This window comes from Petromyzon marinus, chromosome 37 (genome assembly GCF_048934315.1).
Source record: "Petromyzon marinus isolate PM22_M1 ecotype Great Lakes invasive population chromosome 37, UKy_Petmar_22M1.pri1.0, whole genome shotgun sequence".
NCBI lineage: Eukaryota > Metazoa > Chordata > Hyperoartia > Petromyzontiformes > Petromyzontidae > Petromyzon > Petromyzon marinus.
In genome coordinates this window covers 23847537-23870960 of record NC_133703.1, presented here as the reverse complement: position 1 = coordinate 23870960, position 23424 = coordinate 23847537, and the positions used below count along the sequence as shown (strand labels likewise).

The window sequence follows — 23424 nt, the reverse complement described above, 5'->3', positions numbered from 1 at the left end:
ACAACCAACTGAACTTCCTTTTGCGCTTCGTTTGGTGGCCTTACCCCGCACCTCCGATTAGCATGGTTGGGTCCAAAATAAGTTAAACATACATGTATAACAATATATTTTGGATATGCTGGATACATTTGTTCACTTGCTCTGGTTGGCAACAAAAAAACATAACTCATGAATACGCACTCTTCAGACAAGGCGGATGATACAAGGAAATTAACATAGTCATCAGGAGAGCGTTTACTCTGCTGAGTTGGAGCTCTTGCCATTAAGGGCCTGAATTTTGTATGTGTATGTCAATGCATCTATGTACTGTACCATGTGTGATCCTCAGATGGGATGGATGGTTCCCACTGCTGTCTTCTTACGGCACTGAGGAATACAATATGAGAATGTCAGAAACAATAAGGCATGAGGTTTCAAGACTTGAGAAAGGTTTGCAGGTGAAGGTGGTCGAGGGCCGGGTCATGTAGCCCGCATGCCCAAGCAGCTTCTGTTTGGCCGCATAGAGGGGGCTAAACGGGCACGACATGGGCTGGAGAAGAGATGGACTGATGCGGTACGGGAGGATGTAGAGTAAAGTGGACTTGCCAACGACTGGTACCAGCGGTGTCAAGATCGGCCTCTATGGAGGAGGCTCGTGAAGGACGCTACTGGGCAGTTGGAGGCAGTCGCCCTCCTGCAACAACGGAGGGCAGTGGAGCGACGCTCACAACAACGAGCGGAGCGCCTTGTGACTAATATGCAGCAAGTTGGCACAGTAGAGGGTAGAGCTGATGCATCTACCAGTGATCTCAGTCAGCCAACCCATGGCACTTGGGGCTGTCCCGAGACATCCTGTCAGCGAGCCTTCGACACTTCACGTGGCATCAAAGTGCACCTGGCCTGGCACAGGCGCCATGGTGATGTAACTTGGTGGTAAATAGCGGGTATTGGTATTGGGCTGGTGCAGCAGTTAGCGCGTTGCGCTATGAACCCGGTGACCCGAGTTGGATTCCCGCTCGCGGCCAACACTAGTGACGATTATCTAAACTGGCCCTGGGCCTCCCCGAGGTCGACTCACCCACATATGAGTACCTGGTGCAGTGTTTAAAAATTGCCCCTGGGGAGACAGGCGGTCGGGCGTGGTTCTGGCCACCCACTCCATCGTGTGTTGTGCCGGCCTTCATAGGTGCTCACTAACAAGACTTGCCCCAACAGTCTGTCAAGGCTAACGGGGGATCTTTGTCTTTTGGAATGAGAATGGCAGTGACTGTATTGAGGCCCATATACTCCTGTTGGCTCTTATAGTCCTTTTTATGCAACAGATTTGTGTAAAGTATCAATAATTCCCTCAATTCCCAATGGAGAAAAAAATGTATCATCGAGATTATAACTATAGTAAATTTTCAATAACCGCTCATATACGAAGAAAACAACTGCTCATTTGTTGGTAATTTATGTTAAAGTAGTGTCCCTATAGTTTTTTAAATTTTATTGTTTAGATGTTTTCTGTTCCTTATTTCCTTCTGTTGGTATGAATATATCATCCCTCAGGGCTTATATTCGAATACAGATGTTTATTCGAATATTAAGTATTCAAATCAAAACGCCTTTGGTTCGATTAAGCAGGACATAATGTAGGCGATGTTCAATTTATATAGAATAGGAAAAAGATATACGCAGATTCTGCAGGATAAAGGTGAAAGATCAAAGTCAGCAGTAAAGATTGGACAGGAAATAGGAGAATGGTTCACAGCGACCATAGGGACAAGACAAGGAGATGCAATAATACCAAACACCTTTGTTACATTTTAAACGTCGTGAGAATATTATTGTGTTATTTTATTTTATCAATTTATTATTTTATTCTCATTCTACGTGACTTTACCGAAAGAACCAAAGAAGATGAACCTTTGTTACATACTTGGAAAGGGTGATGGATTGAATCTAAGACAATGGAACAGGTATATCGATACATGGTGAACATATACATAATTTAGATTTGCAGATGATATAGATTTGATAGAGGAAATATGCAAATTGTTGCAGAAAGTGTTCATACACTGAATAATTCAGCAACGAATGCAGGACTGAGGATCAATGTGGAAAAAACAAAGACGATGGTGTTTGGAAGCAAACACATAGAGAAGGAAATAATGACAGGAAACCAACAGTGAATGTACGAAATGTGTCTACTTGGGAAGCATATTGACCTGGGACAATGACTGCACAAAGAACATAATAAGAGCAATAATCACGACGGCAAAAGGAGTAATGGCAGGATTTAACAACATATACAGAAACAAGCAAATTAGCTAAAAAAACAAGCTCTGAGTATCTTAAAAACATGCGCTTTCAGCACAGCTTTGTATGCCTGTGAAACTTGGACACTAAAATAATAAGGACAAAATACTGCCATTTGAAATGCACTGCTATAGAAGGATCTTAGTTGGACACAAAGAGTGACAAATGTAGAAGTGAGAAAAGGCTCAACATAACACGACACTTGATGCAAGTGGTAATGAGAAGGAAACTGAGTTTGTTTGGGCACATGCAGAATGGAGAACAACAGGAAAATAAAAACTGGAATTGAGGGAATCATGGAGGCGAAGTGGAAGAAGACCCTGCAGAGAATGGCTGGATGACATGATAGATTGGTGCCAGAGAGATGTGCATAGGCTCAGCATGTTGGTACAGGATAGAAGTTGCACAAATTAGCAGTGGATACCTACGAGCTTTCTGCCCGTGGAGTTTGATGTTTATCTTGTGTTTATCTTACCTGCTTAAAAACAGTATAGATTTCTCTCTGTCATTTCCTTATAGACCTGTGCACAATTGCTTAAAATAGCTCGAAGAGGTTTTGCTCTTAACCTGTGAACTCTTCTTTTTGAAACAACAAACTAAGAGAAAAGCACAGTACCCTAAAGTCATTGAAGCACTTACTGTATATACTGCTGCATATTACTCTTGAGTCATTCAAAGATGTAAATCTGCCCAGTGTTGTTCCCCTTTTGCTGTGTTTATGACCCAGGTTGACACACCTCTGCATTGTGCTATTGTGTTTTTCTCTCTTGCAGGTCACTCTCTGTGCTCTGAGGAAGTTCTGTTTTTCTCTCAAGTCACGTGCATGCGTGGCTTGGTGCGTTGTTGACAGACACTTGGAAGTACTTCAAACTCATCCGCAATGGCTGGTGACATCACCGATACGGGAGAACTCTACTCACCTTTTGTGAGTATGGCATCACGAGTGCAGTTTAGCTCAAAGCGTGCACCTGATATCTCGCCACCGTACGTGCGGTGGCGAGAAGTTGACTACCTCGCCAGCTATACAGGAGGTTGTGGGTTCAAACCCGACCCCAATGCCTGTATATTTGGAGTTTGCTGCGTGTTTTCCCCTTGGTCGCATGTATTTTTCACTGGGCCCTCCGGTTTTTCCCTCCACATTTAGAAACATGTGTTTAGACTATTTGGCTGCTATACATTTTCACATGATAAGCCACTTCGTTGAGCTTTAATTTGTGACCAGGCCACTTCTGATAAAGGGCTATATAGCTCAATGGGCCTTACCTGGTAAATAAAAAAATAGTTGAGTTTAGTTAACTCTATATGCTTCCTACAAAATAATAATACATGTTTGAGAACAGGACTTTAAATGTGGTAAAAAAAATATTCGCAAAATACATTGGCCAAAACAAGCATTATTATCTCTGGCTGCATTGTCACCCATGTTCATTGTTTAAACTTGGCAAATGCAAACTTTTAATGGACAATTCCAAAACATTGATACCAAAAGAAATTCACATAAGTCTGATGGTCACCGTTGTTAGTGCGAATGGTAATTTTGTTTGCCAATATATGAGAATTGGCAGTTATTTTTTCCTCGGTTTGTTTTGGAAGTTTAAGTTTAAATATACAGTAATCATACACTCATACATTAACTCAATGGGACCATTACAGACTTTACTGCACAAACACATGCCACAGGAAAACATTGTTTCTGAAGGGCTAGTAGTCAGGGGGACTGAAACATTACATTTTTAAAAATTATCATTATGGAGAGATGGATTTCTGTCTGTCTATTGAGTTTCTATATTTTCCTGGTGGTTTATATAATATGCCTGTTAAATTACTATATTTGCTATTGTTTAGTTAGAACATTCGCAACAGTAGTGTTAATCCATTGCTCATGGGTAAAGAGTCACCAGTGATATGTAATTAAATACATGTAAATCTGTACAATTTGGTTGTATCTGCTGATAAGAGATATAGTTGAACTATCTGTATTGCAATGTTCCATTGAGGCATCAATCTGGGTGGGTGCAGTTTGAAGATTGCCTGCGTCAACCCTCAATCTAATTTTAAGGTTGACTCGGCCTAACATCTCTCCTTCATCGATAAAACGATTTACACTTTCGTGGGAAGTCAACAGTGATCGTTCTGTATATAGACTGGCCCACACCACTAGAATGTGGAATTTCCTGCACTTGCCAAGGGCTGACAGTGGTGATGAGCAAGTGGCCTTTTACTGCTTTCAACTTGGGGACACTAACCTTTTGGCTTGTGACAACACCAGGTACTTTTGTTAACTTGACTGCTGGTGTCATGTATGCCCTTGCACTAGTAAAGAGTAATTTGCATTTGTCAGCATCTTTATTCATGGGTCAAGACATTGTGTCTTGAGTACTGAATAGTTATTACACTTTGTTTCCGACTTATTTTATGGGCAATATTCCACCAGTGTCAAATAGTCAATGATAATAGACTTGAGTTGTGGTGTACTTAGATGCTTTATAAATTCAAACTTTAATATTACCCTGGCTGGCACAGAAGCCCTGTGATTATTTGGCTGCTGTCACACTAGGTGTTTAAATTATTATAAACAAACTTTAACTTCATTGTATTGAATGTGAATACATTTAAACATGAAACAACAGCACAAGTGATGTCTGAAGGTTAAACACTAATACCTGCAAGTACATGAAATTTCACTCTGTTAGTAGTGATGGAAAGTGACATATCAGTGAAATCAAACTGTTTTTCCTGTTCAAATAAGGAATTTGGTGGTACTGACACACTATCCTTTCTTGGCTTTTAGCCAGTGGTAGAAATTCCATTTTCTTGGGGTAAAGGCCAGGCGATCCATACAATTACCACTGTTAACTTCCTCCGAAAATGGTCCTCGCATTGTTGACTCTGAAGAGGCAATGAGCTGAGATGATATCTGTGTAGGATTTGAACTCGTTAGTGATGAGCTGGGATGATATCTGCGTGGGATTTGAACTAGTTAGTGATGAGCTTGGATGATATCTGTGTTGGATTTGAACTCGTTAATGATGAGCTGGGATGATATCTGCGTGGGCTTTGAACTCGTTAGTGATGAGCTGATATGATATCTGCATGGGATTTGAACTCGTAAGTAATGAGCTGAGATGACATTGCAATTCCTTACAGGTGAGTGACATGCTAAGTGGTTGATTACTGATCTATTAGTGAAATATTTGTCTTTTGTCAACGTGACACATTTTTTACTGATTGGCTGTGTTGGGTCGTGGAGGGTTGCGACACATTTATAAATATGCAATCTAACCCAAAAACCTTTATTATGAATATTACCACTCAGTGCTTGAATTGTATGTGTGTAAGGCTCATTATAAACACATTTTAAGCAGAGGTCCTCATTTGGCTAAATGCAATGTCACATTACATTATCGTCTTCAGAATGGCATGGGTTAAATCTACATAATATAACTATTTAGACAAATGGGGAGAAGACTAATTCCCACAGTTTGGATAGAAATAGGGGTTCATCTAAAATCTAATTTTACCATTATTCTTTGCTTGGAAAATTGCATTAACAAAATCAATGGGTCAATGTTGTGCTCCAATAACATTCCAGCTCTAGAGTTGGTTATAGTTGCTTTATGAATTTAGCATTTCAGGGATCGCTGACCTGGAGTAATGCTTTTTTGAAGCCTCTATACGTTATGCGTTAATAATTTTAATTCATTATAAATTTAATGATGGTGTGACTTTATTGATAAATTAAATAACCTGTGTGAGCTATTGCATGCATATAATGTACTAAAGTATTTTTTTATTCATTGGTGCAGTAGTATATTACACGTGCACTCTTGAATCTGTTTGCATGCTGTGTAGTTATACTTGCTGTTATGTCACTTGTCTTTGTTTGTTTTCATAGTTAGATTACCTCGTTGGGTTTGTGCACAAATCTGTGCTGCTGTGGTGCACTACGATCCTGGAAACCTGGGCTCGATTTTCAGCCACGTGTAACATCAGTGGCAAGGTTGATTCAGCCCTATATAAGTAGCTGGGGCGATTTGTAAATATTAACACTGGAGATACAATGAGGGCCAGGTGTGGTTCTGGCTACACCACCCTTTTGTGTGCCACGTGGGCTTTAGTAGGTGCTCCCTAAAAGTACTTGCCCATGTGGTATGCGAGGCTGTTATGGAAACTTTTGAATCCAATGCATGGAGGATACCAAGTAGAAGAGACTCCATAAACAACACCTGACTAAACATGCAACACAAGACTCAGTCCATGGTCTGTTCTAAGCGTGGAAAATGTTGCATAGCCAGGATTGGTCCCACCAGTCCTATTCAAACCCATTTGCTATCCATTCTATTTGGACTCTCCCGGCAGTCATCATCATGAGGTGAGATGGACGATCCTTTACGTTGTGTCTGTATGCCACCAGGTGGGGCTGGTGTACATGTTTAACCTGATCGTGGGGACTGGAGCACTCACGATGCCCAAGGCCTTTGGCATGGCTGGTTGGCTCGTCAGCCTCTTCCTCCTCATCCTCCTCGCCTTCATGAGGTATCTATAAATGGTCGTCTATATGTATTTTGAGTGTTAATATGTTCGTCCTGACACAGGCACTGTGATGACATCACCACCACTAAGTGGCAAATGACGACCGTTGTCTGGGTGTGTGGTGGGGTAGCGGTAGTGTAGCAATAACAGTGGCGAAAGTCTGAACTGCTCGACTCAGCCTTAAATAAGTACCTGCTGCAGTGTGTAAACATCAGCACTTGGGAAACAAAGACGGTTGGGCCTGTTGTGTTGGCCACCTACCTAGTCGTGTGCCATACCGGCCCTAAAAAGGCGCTTGCTCACAGCACTAGCCCCAAAAAGTCTGTAAAGGCTAAACGTGGGAGATCTTTGCCTTTTCTTTGTATGCGTAGGAATCTGGTGCCAGAGTGAGAAGTACAGGTGGAACATGTGCCACCATTCATCAACGACATTTCCATAAATTCTTATTTCCACTAACTTGCACACTGTAGTGCGAAGTAAAGATACTTTGCAAATTAGTTTTTTTTGGGCAGTCTTACCCGGTTTATTAAACGGTTAATAACTAGCCAGCTCTCCATTTCAGCTGATGGTTGCGCCCCTGTTAATTGGACTTTTGGCCTCACCTTGCAAACTTTTCATTAGCTAGTCAATGGGGAATTCAACCATTCTATTAAGGTAAATTTACTCCAAAAGGAAGAAGTTAAGTCTGCAAAGAGTGTAGAGTAATTGAGCTGCTCATTGATATAATTTTGTACTAATAAGCCAATCATATGCTGTTGTGATAAATCATGCACTCTGAAGTCTTATGTGTATTTATTTTACAATTTGCATGTAATGTCTGTAACTGACAGCATTTTTACAAACAAGAGGCATCTTACCTATTGGTCCTTCAGTGAGAATTGATAATTGCTTTAGTTGTCATGAACAAAAATGGGTTAACCATATAAAATCCACGCAACCATGAAGAATGCATTTAAGGCGACACAATGTTGTAAATAAAACTCATGCTAATCCATAAAGCAATTGAACCGGAATGCATTTTGCAGTGGGGAACCAAGGCATACTTTGTGAAATGTTACTAAATGTATTTCATCCACGGTGCTTCATAAGACTATCACACCCATAGGTTTGCTTTTTCTTGCCATTCTGGCTTGAGAGTTAAGTTAACATTGCATGAGATTTTACATGCTGCTTTTATTGCAGTGTTTTCTGCCTTTAAGGATCATTTATCTTGGAAAAAATACTGCAAATCAGTTTGTGTGTCGTGTGTGTGTGTGTACATGCACATCGGTGGAGAAGTGTTTCTTCTATCTAGCCAGACCTTAGACGGCTCAGCCTAAAATGCGTGTGTGAGGCATACGTTGATTCATCAATTAAGTTAATTCTTATACTCAGTCTATCCACAAAGGTTTGCATGGAAGAATATGTTTTTAATTAATTCATTTTTATGCCTTCATAACCATTATCCATTGTCAAATCACTCCTGGATGAAGGCCTCTATGGTGTCAGCATCTGTCTCGGTCGTGTGATGCCACAATCCATCATATGCATGAGCTGATCTCATCTCTCCATCTCAACAGTGGTCATCCTCTTGGACACATTTTCTCCTTTGGCTGCCATTCCATCACCAGTTTCATCCATTGGTCATCTTCTTGCGATGTGTCCTGCCCTTGCCTCACTTATTCTGTACTTATGCATGTCACCCGTCAGATAATGGAATAAATGAGACCAAACAATACGATACACGCATTACAATAATACATGAAATATGATTGATTATTGAATAGAATCGTGACCCCTAATCTTGATGACAATGGAATACCAGGGGAAGTGGTGGGATGGAGGAGTGTGTGTGGAATATTGTGTGAATGCCATTGCTGGCCCAGAATCAATGTACTGTTCCAGAATTAAGAGTCGCTCGCAATGTATGCAAGATTGAGTAAGACGCTTGGCATTGAAGAAAATTTTTAATGACTAGTTGAAACCTCATTAACAATTAGCATGGTCCCATTGGAAATATACTTGTTTTGGGATTAGTGCAGTCCATTACTTTTTATGTTGTACATTTAAATTGCTGTTTGCTTTGTTTAGGGGTTTTAATTACTGTTTGTATTGTTTAGCCTTTTGGGAATGAATGGATCAAATAGGGTCAGCAGTGTTTCCAAAGACTGAGGCTTTAATTTCTATTAGTTCACCAAACCAGTACCCTTTTAAAAGAGGTTATTTCCTAAACACACCATGCAATATTATAATGATGATTCTGATTACATAGTGCTTTGATACATTTTTGGGGTTGTAGCGTACATTGTTTTGAATGATATCCAACATTTGACATTCCTGAAGAAGCTCACAGAACATGGAGCAGAATGTTGGACATCGTGCAGAACAGCACACGGTACAATCTGGAAACACATTTGGAGAGCTGTACAGCACAACTGCGAAGACCTATGCAGTCCTAATACAAATTGCATGTTTGTTTGTCTTCAAAGCTTCGTGACCACGACGTTTGTTGTTGAAGCTATGGCGGCAGCAAACGCGCACATCCGCTGGAAGAGCAGCGAGGAGAAGAAGGAGGTGGGCATATTTAAAAAAAAAGTTTATTTTTCTACGCAACAGTTTTTTTTAATTGAAGCCAAGAGCACAAATGATGAAAAAAATCGCCAAGGCGATATGATTTAGCAGCTGTTTTGTCGGGTTGTCAATCTGACCATGTGAGCCGGTCAAAATGAGTTCCTGCTTAATTGAGCATGAGGTTATGTTAATATATATTTAATGCCCTGAGTCACTGGTTAAAGTTCCACATTGTTATGACAAGTGCCTTTCACTTCACAGGACAACCACAGTTTATTTTCCACAAATTGGAAGACATTTTATTTACCCCAGCGCAATGATGGGCTAAATTGTACATTTAATGGAATTTGAACTTGCAGCCTCTGATAGCAAGTCAAGAAAACCGAGTCACAATATGACTTGGCCAGATTCCGCTTTGGTGGTTCACCACATTATAAAGCCCTGACCCATATCAGTTGATTCAGGTTGGAATAGGAAAGTAGTGAAACCCCAAATGCATTGATTGCCATACTCATGAAAAGCAATTTTGATTTACAGCTAGCAAATGAATGGATGAATATGCCATATATAATCAAAACAATTGTGTGCTACTGTGAGTCTTATTTGTGATGGTGCACCACACTAATTACAATTTTGGCCTAGTAGTGTGGTTGAGAGACCCATGCACACATGTATGCAATGTCCCTTTACATTTTGAAAGAATACAAGAGTAAAAGGCAGTCTTCGTAAATGGATTGGTAATAGAGTAACCTCATTGTTTATTTGTTCCAGTGTTGCCAAGTGATAGAATGAAAATAAAGAAATAAAAAATCAGAGGATTAATCAGAATGTGATGTCTCTTGGGTTAGAACTGGGAGTTCAAAGAGAGAATAACTCTGTTTCCATGGCGAAGAGCTTTTAAATCCCCTTTAATTTATGGTGGAATATTAAAATTGCATATGACCTGGACACTTTGACCAACATTAAACTGCGTCTAATTTCATGAAGCCACCTTTCATCAAAGTAACTCGATAAAGTGAAAGGAATTTGCCTGTGAACAGAGGACGAAAGAACAGGACAGAGCAGAGGGTAAGAGGCAGATAGAGCATTTTTTAATTTCAATCATGAAACGATGGAGTTGGGGATAATTCAGCTATTACTCTGGGTGAAATGAGCTATTTATACAATTTTAGACCCGTGATGAAAGTAAGCCTTGAAAAGTCATGGATGATCACCAGAGACAAATGCGGTCTACGAACCCTTTTCTTGTTTTGTTTTGGCTCTGCTTGTGACCTGTTGTCCAATACACCTGGCATATTTAAGCATCGCTGTGCTTCCAGTATCATTGACTCATTGCTGGCTGCACTGACCTAGGCAGAGACCCTCAGTTACCACAGCATTGGGAAAAAAACCAGGATCACTGGGTTGGGTGGTGCAGTGTGCTGATAATACACTGAAAGTTATTTTAGAAATTAAGTGGGATTGGAAGAGAAGGCTTACTCATGGGCACTCACTATTCAGTATACGGTGGCCGTGGTGTAAACATTCACTGCCTCCTTCTGTTGAGATTAGCAGAAACAATTTGTTTGAGAGCAGAATGGAACCAATTTCAAAAATTGCAAAGACTTAACATCTTTGTCACCATAATTTTGACAGAAATATCAGCATTATTGTGCCTGTGGAGTACATGCCTTATCAGAGTTTTACTGTCACCACAGCCCGCAAGTGCAGCTCTGTTTACGCCGGTGTTGTTTAGCTCTGCTGGGCTTCACACTTGTCAGCTGTCTTCCTGGTGGCAACATGACACTCATCGATTATGATTCGGATCGTTAATCACTGTGAGGATCCCGTAGCGCTTACGATGGTGGTGGGGGGGTAGTCCTTCTCAAGTGGTGCGGTGTTTATCGGTTATGGCTGTGTATGTTCCCATCTTACATTGAGTCTTGGACTACTTCCTGAAGTCAACACGAAGGAAGCATCGCCATACTCCATCCTTCATTTCCACAACATAAGGACCTTAAAGTCGTATGATAATTATATGATTAAGCACATTGTGTAATGCATAGAATATCTCTGTGGAAGGTCTGCTTTTGCAGTCATTACTTGTAAAAAAAAAACATTTTACAGTGCTTTTCCATGTAATCGGTGTTATACTTCGTAAACCTCATTACATGTACATTTAATCAATAGTGCACTGAAAGTCAAAAGTTATGAAAAAAATATTCCATTGAACCTTGAGTTATACTCATATTTAATGCTGCTCGTTGCATACTGATCATGGAACGGAATAGCCGGTGTACCTACAGCTAAGTTGCTCTGGAAATTGGCACACTGCTATCCCTTAGGTGTTAACCCTGACCTATAAGAATCTTTGGGTGGTAACCCTAACCTGTAAGGATTCTTGGGTGTTAATTCTGACCTGTAAGAATCTTTGGGTGTTAACCCTGACCTGTAAGAATCCTTGGGTGTTAACCCTGACCTGTAAGAATCCTTGGGTGGTAACCCTGATCTGTAAGAATCCTTGGGTGTTAACCGTGGCCTGTAAGAATCTTTGGGTGTTAACCCTGACTTGTAAGAATCCTTTGGTGTTAACCCTGGCCTGTAAGAATCCTTGGGTGTTAACCCTGGCCTGTAAGAATCCTTGGGTGTTAACCCTGACCTGTTAGAATCCTTGGGTGTTAACCCTGGCCTGTAAGAATCCTTGGGTGGTAACCCTGACCTGTAATAATCCTTCAGTGTTAACCCTGGCCTATAAGAATCCTTGGGTGTTACTGACCTGTAAGAATCCTTGGGTGTTAACCCTGATCTGTAAGAATCGTTGGGTGTTAACCCTGACCTGTAAGAATCATTGGGTGTTAACCCTGATCTGTAAGAATAATTTGGTGTTAACCCTGGCCTGTAAGAATCCTTGGGTGTTAACCCTGGCCTGTAAGAATCCTTGGGTGTTAACCCTGACCTGTAAGAATCATTGGGTGTTAACCCTGACCTGTAAGAATCCTTGGGTGTTAACCCTGGCCTGTAAGAATCCTTGGGTGTTAACCCTGGCCTGTAAGAATCCTTGGGTGTTAACCCTGACCTGTAAGAATCCTTGGGTGTTAACCCTGGCCTGTAAGAATCCTTGGGTGTTAACCCTGACCTGTAATAATCCTTCAGTGTTAACCCTGGCCTATGAGAATCCTTGGGTGTTACTGACCTGTAAGAATCCTTGGGTGTTAACCCTGATCTGTAAGAATCGTTGGGTGTTAACCCTGACCTGTAAGAATAATTGGGTGTTAACCCTGATCTGTAAGAATAATTTGGTGTTAACCCTGGCCTGTAAGAATCCTTGGGTGTTAACCCTGGCCTGTAAGAATCCTTGGGTGTTAACCCTGACCTGTAAGAATCATTGGGTGTTAACCCTGACCTGTAAGAATCCTTGGGTGTTAACCCTGACCTGTAAGAATCCTTGGGTGGTAACCTTGACCTGTAAGAATTGTTGGGTGTTAACCTTGGCCTGTAAGACTCTTTGGGTGTTAACCCTGACCTGTAAGAATCCTTGGGTGTTAACCCTGGCCTGGAAGAATCCTTGGGTGTTTACCCTGACCTGTAAGAATCCTTGGGTGTTAACCCTGGCCTGTAAGAATCCTTTGGTGTTCACCCTGGCCTGTAAGAATCCTTGGGTGTTAACCCTGACCTGTAAGAATCCTTGGGTGTTAACCCTGACCTGTAAGAATCCTTGGGTGTTAACCCTGACCTGTAAGAATAATTGGGTGTTAACCCTGGCCTGTAAGAATCCTTGGGTGTTAACCCTGACCTGTAAGAATCATTGGGTGTTAACCCTGACCTGGAAGAATCCTTGGGTGTTAACCCGGACCTTTAAGAATCCTTGGGTGTTAACTCTGACCTGTTTGAATCCTTGGGTGTTAACCCTGACCTGTAAGAATCTTTGGGTGGTAACCCTGACCTGTAAGAATCCTTGGGTGTTAACTCTGGCCTGTAAGAATCTTTGGGTGTTAACCCTGACCTGTAAGAATCCTTGGGTGTTAACCCTGGCCTGTAAGAATCCTTAGGTGTTAACCCTGGCCTGTAAGAATCCTTGGGTGTTAACCCTGACTTGTAAGAATCCTTGGGTGTTAACCCTGGCCTGTAAGAATCCTTGGGTGTTAACCCTGACCTGTAATAATCGTTCAGTGTTAACCCTGATCTGTAAGAATAATTGGGTGTTAACCCTGGCCTGTAAGAATCCTTGGGTGTTAACCCTGACCTGTAAGGATCCTTGGGTGTTAACCCTGACCTGTAAGAATCCTTGGGTGTTAACCCTGACCTGTAAGAATCCTTGGGTGTTTACCCTGACCTGTAAGAATCCTTGGGTGTTAACCCTGACCTGTAAGAATCCTTGGGTGGTAACCCTGGCCTGTAAGAATCATTGGGTGTTAACCCTGGCCTGTAAGAATCCTTGGGTGTTACTGAACTGTAAGAATCCTTGGTTGTTAACGCTGACCTGTAAGAATCCTTGGGTGTTAACTCTGACCTGTAATAATCCTTCAGTGTTAACCCTGGCCTGTAAGAATCCTTGGGTGTTACTGACCTGTAAGAATCCTTGTGTGTTGACCCTGACCTGTAAGAATCCTTGGGTGTTAACCCTGACCTGTAAGAATCCTTGGGTGTTAATCCTGGGCTGTAAGAATCCTTGGGTGTTAACCCTGGCCTGTAAGAATCCTTGGGTGTTAACCCTGACCTGTAATAATGCTTGGGTGTTAACCCTGACCTGTAATAATCCTTCAGTGTTAACCCTGGCCTGTAAGAATCCTTGGGTGTTACTGACCTGTAAGAATCCTTGGGTGTTCACCGTGACCTGTAAGAATCCTTGGGTGTTAACCCTGACCTGTAAGAATCCTTGGGTGTTAACCCTGACCTGTAAGAATCCTTGGGTGTTAACCCTGACCTGTAGGAATCCTTGGGTGTTAACCCTGACCTGTAAGAATCCTTGGGTGTTAACCCTGACCTGTAAGAATCCTTGGGTGTTAACTTTGACCTGTAAGAATCCTTGGGTGTTAACTCTGACCTGTAATAATCCTTGGGTGTTAACTCTGACCTGTAAGAATCCTTGCGTGTTAACCCTGACCTGTAAGAATCCTTGGGTGTTAACCCTGGCCTGTAAGAATCCTTGGGTTTTAACCCTGACCTGTAAGAATCCTTGGGTGTTAACCCTGACCTGTAAGAATCCTTGGGTGTTAACCCTGGCCGGTAAGAATCCTTGGGTGTTAACCCTGGCCTGTAAGAATCCTTGGGTGTTAACTCTGACCTGTAAGAATCCTTGGGTGTTAACCCTGACCTGTAAGAATCCTTGGGTGTTAACCCTGGCCTGTAAGAATCCTTGGGTGTTAACCCTGACCTGTAAGAATCATTGGGTGTTAACCCTGACCTGTAAGAATCCTTGGGTGTTAACCCTGACCTGTAAGAATCCTTGGGTGGTAACCTTGACCTGTAAGAATTGTTGGGTGTTAACCTTGGCCTGTCAGACTCTTTGGGTGTTAACCCTGACCTGTAAGAATCCTTGGGTGTTAACCCTGGCCTGGAAGAATCCTTGGGTGTTTACCCTGACCTGTAAGAATCCTTGGGTGTTAACCCTGGCCTGTAAGAATCCTTTGGTGTTCACCCTGGCCTGTAAGAATCCTTGGGTGTTAACCCTGACCTGTAAGAATCCTTGGGTGTTAACCCTGACCTGTAAGAATCCTTGGGTGTTAACCCTGACCTGTAAGAATAATTGGGTGTTAACCCTGGCCTGTAAGAATCCTTGGGTGTTAACCCTGATCTGTAAGAATCATTGGGTGTTAACCCTGACCTGGAAGAATCCTTGGGTGTTAACCCGGACCTTTAAGAATCCTTGGGTGTTAACTCTGACCTGTTTGAATCCTTGGGTGTTAACCCTGACCTGTAAGAATCTTTGGGTGGTAACCCTGACCTGTAAGAATCCTTGGGTGTTAACTCTGGCCTGTAAGAATCTTTGGGTGTTAACCCTGACCTGTAAGAATCCTTGGGTGTTAACCCTGGCCTGTAAGAATCCTTAGGTGTTAACCCTGGCCTGTAAGAATCCTTGGGTGTTAACCCTGACTTGTAAGAATCCTTGGGTGTTAACCCTGGCCTGTAAGAATCCTTGGGTGTTAACCCTGACCTGTAATAATCGTTCAGTGTTAACCCTGATCTGTAAGAATAATTGGGTGTTAACCCTGGCCTGTAAGAATCCTTGGGTGTTAACCCTGACCTGTAAGGATCCTTGGGTGTTAACCCTGACCTGTAAGAATCCTTGGGTGTTAACCCTGACCTGTAAGAATCCTTGGGTGTTTACCCTGACCTGTAAGAATCCTTGGGTGTTAACCCTGACCTGTAAGAATCCTTGGGTGGTAACCCTGGCCTGTAAGAATCATTGGGTGTTAACCCTGGCCTGTAAGAATCCTTGGGTGTTACTGAACTGTAAGAATCCTTGGTTGTTAACGCTGACCTGTAAGAATCCTTGGGTGTTAACTCTGACCTGTAATAATCCTTCAGTGTTAACCCTGGCCTGTAAGAATCCTTGGGTGTTACTGACCTGTAAGAATCCTTGTGTGTTGACCCTGACCTGTAAGAATCCTTGGGTGTTAACCCTGACCTGTAAGAATCCTTGGGTGTTAACCCTGGGCTGTAAGAATCCTTGGGTGTTAACCCTGGCCTGTAAGAATCCTTGGGTGTTAACCCTGACCTGTAATAATGCTTGGGTGTTAACCCTGACCTGTAATAATCCTTCAGTGTTAACCCTGGCCTGTAAGAATCCTTGGGTGTTACTGACCTGTAAGAATCCTTGGGTGTTCACCGTGACCTGTAAGAATCCTTGGGTGTTAACCCTGACCTGTAAGAATCCTTGGGTGTTAACCCTGACCTGTAAGAATCCTTGGGTGTTAACCCTGACCTGTAGGAATCCTTGGGTGTTAACCCTGACCTGTAAGAATCCTTGGGTGTTAACCCTGACCTGTAAGAATCCTTGGGTGTTAACTTTGACCTGTAAGAATCCTTGGGTGTTAACTCTGACCTGTAATAATCCTTGGGTGTTAACTCTGACCTGTAAGAATCCTTGCGTGTTAACCCTGACCTGTAAGAATCCTTGGGTGTTAACCCTGGCCTGTAAGAATCCTTGGGTTTTAACCCTGACCTGTAAGAATCCTTGGGTGTTAACCCTGACCTGTAAGAATCCTTGGGTGTTAACCCTGGCCGGTAAGAATCCTTGGGTGTTAACCCTGGCCTGTAAGAATCCTTGGGTGTTAACTCTGACCTGTAAGAATCCTTGGGTGTTAACCCTGACCTGTAAGAATCCTTGGGTGTTAACCCTGGCCTGTAAGAATCCTTGGGTTTTAACCCTGACCTGTAAGAATCCTTGGGTGGTAACCCTGACCTGTAAGAATCTTTGGGTGTTAAGTCTGGCCTGTTAGAATCTTTGGGTGTTAACCCTGACCTGTAAGAATCCTTGGGTGTTAACCCTGGCCTGTAAGAATCCTTAGGTGTTAACCCTGGCCTGTAAGAATCCTTGGGTGTTAACCCTGACTTGTAAGAATCCTTGGGTGTTAACCCTGGCCTGTAAGAATCCTTGGGTGTTAACCCTGACCTGTAATAATCGTTCAGTGTTAACCCTGATCTGTAAGAATAATTGGGTGTTAACCCTGGCCTGTAAGAATCCTTGGGTGTTAACCCTGACCTGTAAGGATCTTTGGGTGTTAACCCTGACCTGTAAGGATCCTTGGGTGTTAACCCTGACCTGTAAGAATCCTTGGGTGTTAACCCTGACCTGTAAAAATCCTCGGGTGGTTACCTTGACCTGTAAGAATCGTTGGGTGTTAACCCTGGCCTGTAAGAATCTTTGGGTGTTAACCCTGACCTGTAAGAATCCTTGGGTGTTAACCCTGACCTGTAAGAATCCTTGGGTGTTAACCCTGACCTGTAAGAATCCTTGGGTGTTAACCCTGACCTGTAGGAATCCTTGGGTGGTAACCCTGACCTGTAAGAATCCTTGGTGGTAACCCTGGCCTGTAAGAATCATTGGGTGTTAACCCTGGCCTGTAAGAATCCTTGGGTGTTACTGAACTGTAAGAATCCTTGGTTGTTAACGCTGACCTGTAAGAATCCTTGGGTGTTAACTCTGACCTGTAATAATCCTTCAGTGTTAACCCTGGCCTGTAAGAATCCTTGGGTGTTACTGACTTGTAAGAATCCTTGGGTGTTAACCCTGACCTGTAAGAATCCTTGGGTGTTAACCCTGACCTGTGAGAATCCTTGGGTGTTAACCCTGGGCTGTAAGAATCCTTTGGTGTTGACCCTGACCTGTAAGAATCCTTGGGTGTTAACCCTGACCTGAAGAATCCTTGGGTGTTAACCCTGGCCTGTAAGATTCCTTGGGTGTTAACCCTGACCTGTAATAATCCTTGGGTGTTAACCCTGACCTGTAATAATCCTTCAGTGTTAACCCTGGCCTGTAAGAATCCTTGGGTGTTACTGACCTGTAAGAATCCTTGGGTGTTCACCGTGACCTGTAAGAATCCTTGGGTGTTAACCCTGACCTGTAAGAATCCTTGGATGTTAACCCTGACCTGTAAGAATCCTTGGGTGTTAACCCTGACCTGCAAGAATCCTTGGGTGTTAACCCTGACCTGTAAGAATCCTTGGGTGTTAACCCTGACCTGTAAGAATCCTTGGGTGTTAACTTTGACCTGTAAGAATCCTTGGGTGTTAACTCTGACCTGTAATAATCCTTGGGTGTTAACTCGGACCTGTAAGAATCCTTGGGTGTTAACCCTGACCTGTAAGAATCCTTGGGTGTTAACCCTGGCCTGTAAGAATCCTTGGGTTTTAACCCTGACCTGTAAGAATCCTTGGGTGTTAACCCTGACCTGTAAGAATCCTTGGGTGTTAACCCTGGCCGGTAAGAATCCTTGGGTGTTAACCCTGGCCTGTAAGAATCCTTGGGTGTTAACCCTGACCTGTATGGATCCTTGGGTGTTAACCCTGACCTGTAAGAACCCTTGGGTGTTAACCCTGACCAGTAAGAGTCCTTGGGTGTTAACCCTGACCTGTTAGAATCCTTGGGTGTTAACCCTGATCTGTAACAATCCTTGGGTGTTATTGACCTGTAAGAATCCTTGGCTGTTAACCCTGACCTTTAAGAATCCTTGGGTGTTTACTCTGACCTGTAAGAATCCTTGGTTGTTAACTCTGACCTGTAAGAATCCTTGGGTGTTAACCCTGACCTCTAAGAATCCTTGGGTGTTAACCCTGGCCTGTAAGATTCCTTGGGTTTTAACCCTGACCTGTAAGAATCCTTGGGTGTTAACCCTTACCTGTAAGAATCCTTGGGTGTTAACCCTGACCTGTAGGAATCCTTGGGTGGTAACCCTGACCTGTAAGAATCCTTGGTGGTAACCCTGGCCTGTAAGAATCATTGGGTGTTAACCCTGGCCTGTAAGAATCCTTGGGTGTTACTGAACTGTAAGAATCCTTGGTTGTTAACGCTGACCTGTAAGAATCCTTGGGTGTTAACTCTGACCTGTAATAATCCTTCAGTGTTAACCCTGGCCTGTAAGAATCCTTGGGTGTTACTGACTTGTAAGAATCCTTGGGTGTTAACCCTGACCTGTAAGAATCCTTGGGTGTTAACCCTGACCTGTGAGAATCCTTGGGTGTTAACCCTGGGCTGTAAGAATCCTTTGGTGTTGACCCTGACCTGTAAGAATCCTTGGGTGTTAACCCTGACCTGAAGAATCCTTGGGTGTTAACCCTGGCCTGTAAGATTCCTTGGGTGTTAACCCTGACCTGTAATAATCCTTGGGTGTTAACCCTGACCTGTAATAATCCTTCAGTGTTAACCCTGGCCTGTAAGAATCCTTGGGTGTTACTGACCTGTAAGAATCCTTGGGTGTTCACCGTGACCTGTAAGAATCCTTGGGTGTTAACCCTGACCTGTAAGAATCCTTGGGTGTTAACCCTGACCTGTAAGAATCCTTGGGTGTTAACCCTGACCTGCAAGAATCCTTGGGTGTTAACCCTGACCTGTAAGAATCCTTGGGTGTTAACCCTGACCTCTAAGAATCCTTGGGTGTTAACTTTGACCTGTAAGAATCCTTGGGTGTTAACTCTGACCTGTAATAATCCTTGGGTGTTAACTCGGACCTGTAAGAATCCTTGGGTGTTAACCCTGACCTGTAAGAATCCTTGGGTGTTAACCCTGGCCTGTAAGAATCCTTGGGTTTTAACCCTGACCTGTAAGAATCCTTGGGTGTTAACCCTGACCTGTAAGAATCCTTGGGTGTTAACCCTGGCCGGTAAGAATCCTTGGGTGTTAACCCTGGCCTGTAAGAATCCTTGGGTGTTAACCCTGACATGTAAGAATATTTGGGTGTTAACCCTGGCCTGTAAGAATCCTTGGTTGTTAACCCTGACCTGTAATAATCCTTCAATCTTAACCCTTGCCTGTAAGAATCCTTGGGTGTTACTGAACTGTAAGAATGCTTGGGTGTTAACCCTGACCTGTAAGAATCCTTGGGTGTTAACACTGACCTGTAAGGATCCTTGGGTGTTAACCCTGACCTGTAAGAATCATTGGCTGTTAACCCTGACCTGTAAGAATCCTTGAGTGTTAACCCTGACCTGTAAGAATCCTTGGGTGTTAACCCTGACCTGTAAGAATCCTTGGGTGTTAACCCTGACGTGTAAGAATCATTGGCTGTTAACCCTGACCTGTAAGAATCCTTGGGTGTTAACCTTGACCTGTAAGAATCCTTCGGTGTTAACCCTGACCTGTAAGAATCCTTGGGTGGTAACCCTGACCTGTAAGAATCCTTGGGTGTTACTGACCTGTAAGAATCCTTTGGTGGGAACCCTGACCTGTAAGAATCCTTGGGTGTTAATTCTGACCTGTAAGAATCCTTGAGTGTTAACTCTGACCTGTAAGAATTCTTTGGTGTTAACCCTGACCTGTAAGAATCCTTGGGTGTTAACCCTGGCCTGTAAGAATCCTTGGGTGTTAACCCGGACCTCTAAGAATCCTTGGGTGTTAACCCTGGCCTGTAAGAATCCTTGGGTGTTAACCCTGACCTGTAAGAATCCTTGGGTGTTAACCCTGACCTGTAAGAATCCTTGGGTGTTAACCCTGGCCTGTAAGAATCCTTGGGTGTTAACCCTGACCTGTAAGAATCCTTGGGTGTTAACCTTGACCTCTAAGAATCCTTGGGTGTTAACCCTGGCTTGTAAGAATCCTTGGGTGTTAACCCTGACCTGTAAGAATCCTTGGGTGTTAACCCTGACCTGTAAGAATCCTTGGGTGTTAACCCTGACCTGTAAGAATCCTTGGATGTTAACCCTGACCTGTAAGAATCCTTGGGTGTTAACCCTGACCTGTAGGAATCCTTGGGTGGTAACCCTGACCTGTAAGAATCCTTGGGTGGTAACCCTGGCCTGTAAGAATCATTGGGTGTTAACCCTGGCCTGTAAGAATCCTTGGGTGTTACTGAACTGTAAGAATCCTTGGTTGTTAACGCTGACCTGTAAGAATCCTTGGGTGTTAACTCTGACCTGTAATAATCCTTCAGTGTTAACCCTGGCCTGTAAGAATCCTTGGGTGTTACTGACCTGTAAGAATCCTTGGGTGTTAACCCTGACCTGTAAGAATCCTTGGGTGTTAACCCTGACCTGTAAGAATCCTCGGGTGGTAACCTTGACCTGTAAGAATCGTTGGGTGTTAACCCTGGCCTGTAAGAATCTTTGGGTGTTAACCCTGACCTGTAAGAATCCTTGGGTGTTAACCCTGACCTGTAAGAATCTTTGGGTGTTAACCCTGGCCTGTAATAATCATTGGGTGTTAACCTTGACCTGTAAGAATCCTTGGGTGTTAACCCTGACCTGTAATACTCCTTGAGTGTTAACCCTGGCCTGTAAGAATCCTTGGGTGTTTCTGACCTGTAAGAATCCTTCGGTGTTAACCTTGACCTGTAAGAATCCTTGGGTGTTAACCCTGACCTGTAAGGAGCCTTGGGTGTTAACCCTGACCTGTAAGAATCATTGGGTGTTAACCCTGGCCTGTAAGAATCCTTCGGTGTTAACCTTGACCTGTAAGAATTCTTGGGTGTTAACCCTGACCTGTAAGAATCCTTGGGTGTTAACCCTAGCCTGTAAGAATCCTTGGGTGTTAACCCTGACCTGTATGGATCCTTGGGTGTTAACCCTGACCTGTAAGAACCCTTGGGTGTTAACCCTGACCAGTAAGAATCCTTGGGTGTTAACCCTGACCTGTTAGAATCCTTGGGTGTTAACCCTGATCTGTAACAATCCTTGGGTGTTATTGACCTGTAAGAATCCTTGGCTGTTAACCCTGACCTTTAAGAATCCTTGGGTGTTTACTCTGACCTGTAAGAATCCTTGGTTGTTAACTCTGACCTGTAAGAATCCTTGGGTGTTAACCCTGACCTCTAAGAATTCTTGGGTGTTAACCCTGGCCTGTAATATTCCTTGGGTTTTAACCCTGACCTGTAAGAATCCTTGGGTGTTAACCCTGACCTGTAAGAATCCTTGGGTGTTAACCCTGACCTGTAGGAATCCTTGGGTGGTAACCCTGACCTGTAAGAATCCTTGGGTGTTAACTCTGACCTGTAATAATCCTTCAGTGTTAACCCTGGCCTGTAAGAATCCTTGGGTGTTACTGACTTGTAAGAATCCTTGGGTGTTAACCCTGACCTGTAAGAATCCTTGGGTGTTAACCCTGACCTGTAAGAATCCTTGGGTGTTAACCCTGGGCTGTAAGAATCCTTTGGTGTTGACCCTGACCTGTAAGAATCCTTGGGTGTTAACCCTGACCTGAAGAATCCTTGGGTGTTAACCCTGGCCTGTAAGATTCCTTGGGTGTTAACCCTGACCTGTAATACTCCTTGGGTGTTAACCCTGACCTGTAATAATCCTTCAGTGTTAACCCTGGCCTGTAAGAATCCTTGGGTGTTACTGACCTGTAAGAATCCTTGGGTGTTCACCGTGACCTGTAAGAATCCTTGGGTGTTAACCCTGACCTGTAAGAATCCTTGGGTGTTAACCCTGACCTGTAAGAATCCTTGGGTGTTAACCCTGACCTGCAAGAATCCTTGGGTGTTAACCCTGACCTGTAAGAATCCTTGGGTGTTAACCCTGACCTGTAAGAATCCTTGGGTGTTAACTTTGACCTGTAAGAATCCTTGGGTGTTAACTCTGACCTGTAATAATCCTTGGGTGTTAACTCGGACCTGTAAGAATCCTTGGGTGTTAACCCTGACCTGTAAGAATCCTTGGGTGTTAACCCTGGCCTGTAAGAATCCTTGGGTTTTAACCCTGACCTGTAAGAATCCTTGGGTGTTAACCCTGACCTGTAAGAATCCTTGGGTGTTAACCCTGGCCGGTAAGAATCCTTGGGTGTTAACCCTGGCCTGTAAGAATCCTTGGGTGTTAACCCTGACCTGTAAGAATATTTGGGTGTTAACCCTGGCCTGTAAGAATCCTTGGTTGTTAACCCTGACCTGTAATAATCCTTCAATCTTAACCCTTGCCTGTAAGAATCCTTGGGTGTTACTGAACTGTAAGAATGCTTGGGTGTTAACCCTGACCTGTAAGAATCCTTGGGTGTTAACCCTGACCTGTAGGAATCCTTGGGTGGTAACCCTGACCTGTAAGAATCCTTGGTGGTAACCCTGGCCTGTAAGAATCATTGGGTGTTAACCCTGGCCTGTAAGAATCCTTGGGTGTTACTGAACTGTAAGAATCCTTGGTTGTTAACGCTGACCTGTAAGAATCCTTGGGTGTTAACTCTGACCTGTAATAATCCTTCAGTGTTAACCCTGGCCTGTAAGAATCCTTGGGTGTTACTGACTTGTAAGAATCCTTGGGTGTTAACCCTGACCTGTAAGAATCCTTGGGTGTTAACCCTGACCTGTGAGAATCCTTGGGTGTTAACCCTGGGCTGTAAGAATCCTTTGGTGTTGACCCTGACCTGTAAGAATCCTTGGGTGTTAACCCTGACCTGAAGAATCCTTGGGTGTTAACCCTGGCCTGTAAGATTCCTTGGGT

General features: G+C 43.3%; 1 protein-coding gene across 5 annotated transcripts in view; it reads left to right on the top strand.

Moving 5' to 3' along the window:
- SLC38A12 (solute carrier family 38 member 12) overlaps positions 1-23424 on the top strand; it is a 307038-nt gene that overhangs the window by 1506 nt on the left and 282108 nt on the right. For 4 of the 5 annotated variants that reach the window (XM_032967021.2, XM_032967019.2, XM_032967020.2 and 1 more), the window contains exons 2-4: positions 3054-3205; positions 6695-6816; positions 9282-9366. In XM_032967021.2, the coding sequence (XP_032822912.1) occupies positions 3161-3205; positions 6695-6816; positions 9282-9366 (252 nt within the window). In that variant the 5' untranslated portion in view covers positions 3054-3160. The remainder of the gene's footprint in view (positions 1-3053; positions 3206-6694; positions 6817-9281; positions 9367-23424) is intronic. The other variant, XM_032967023.2, reaches the window with a different exon arrangement.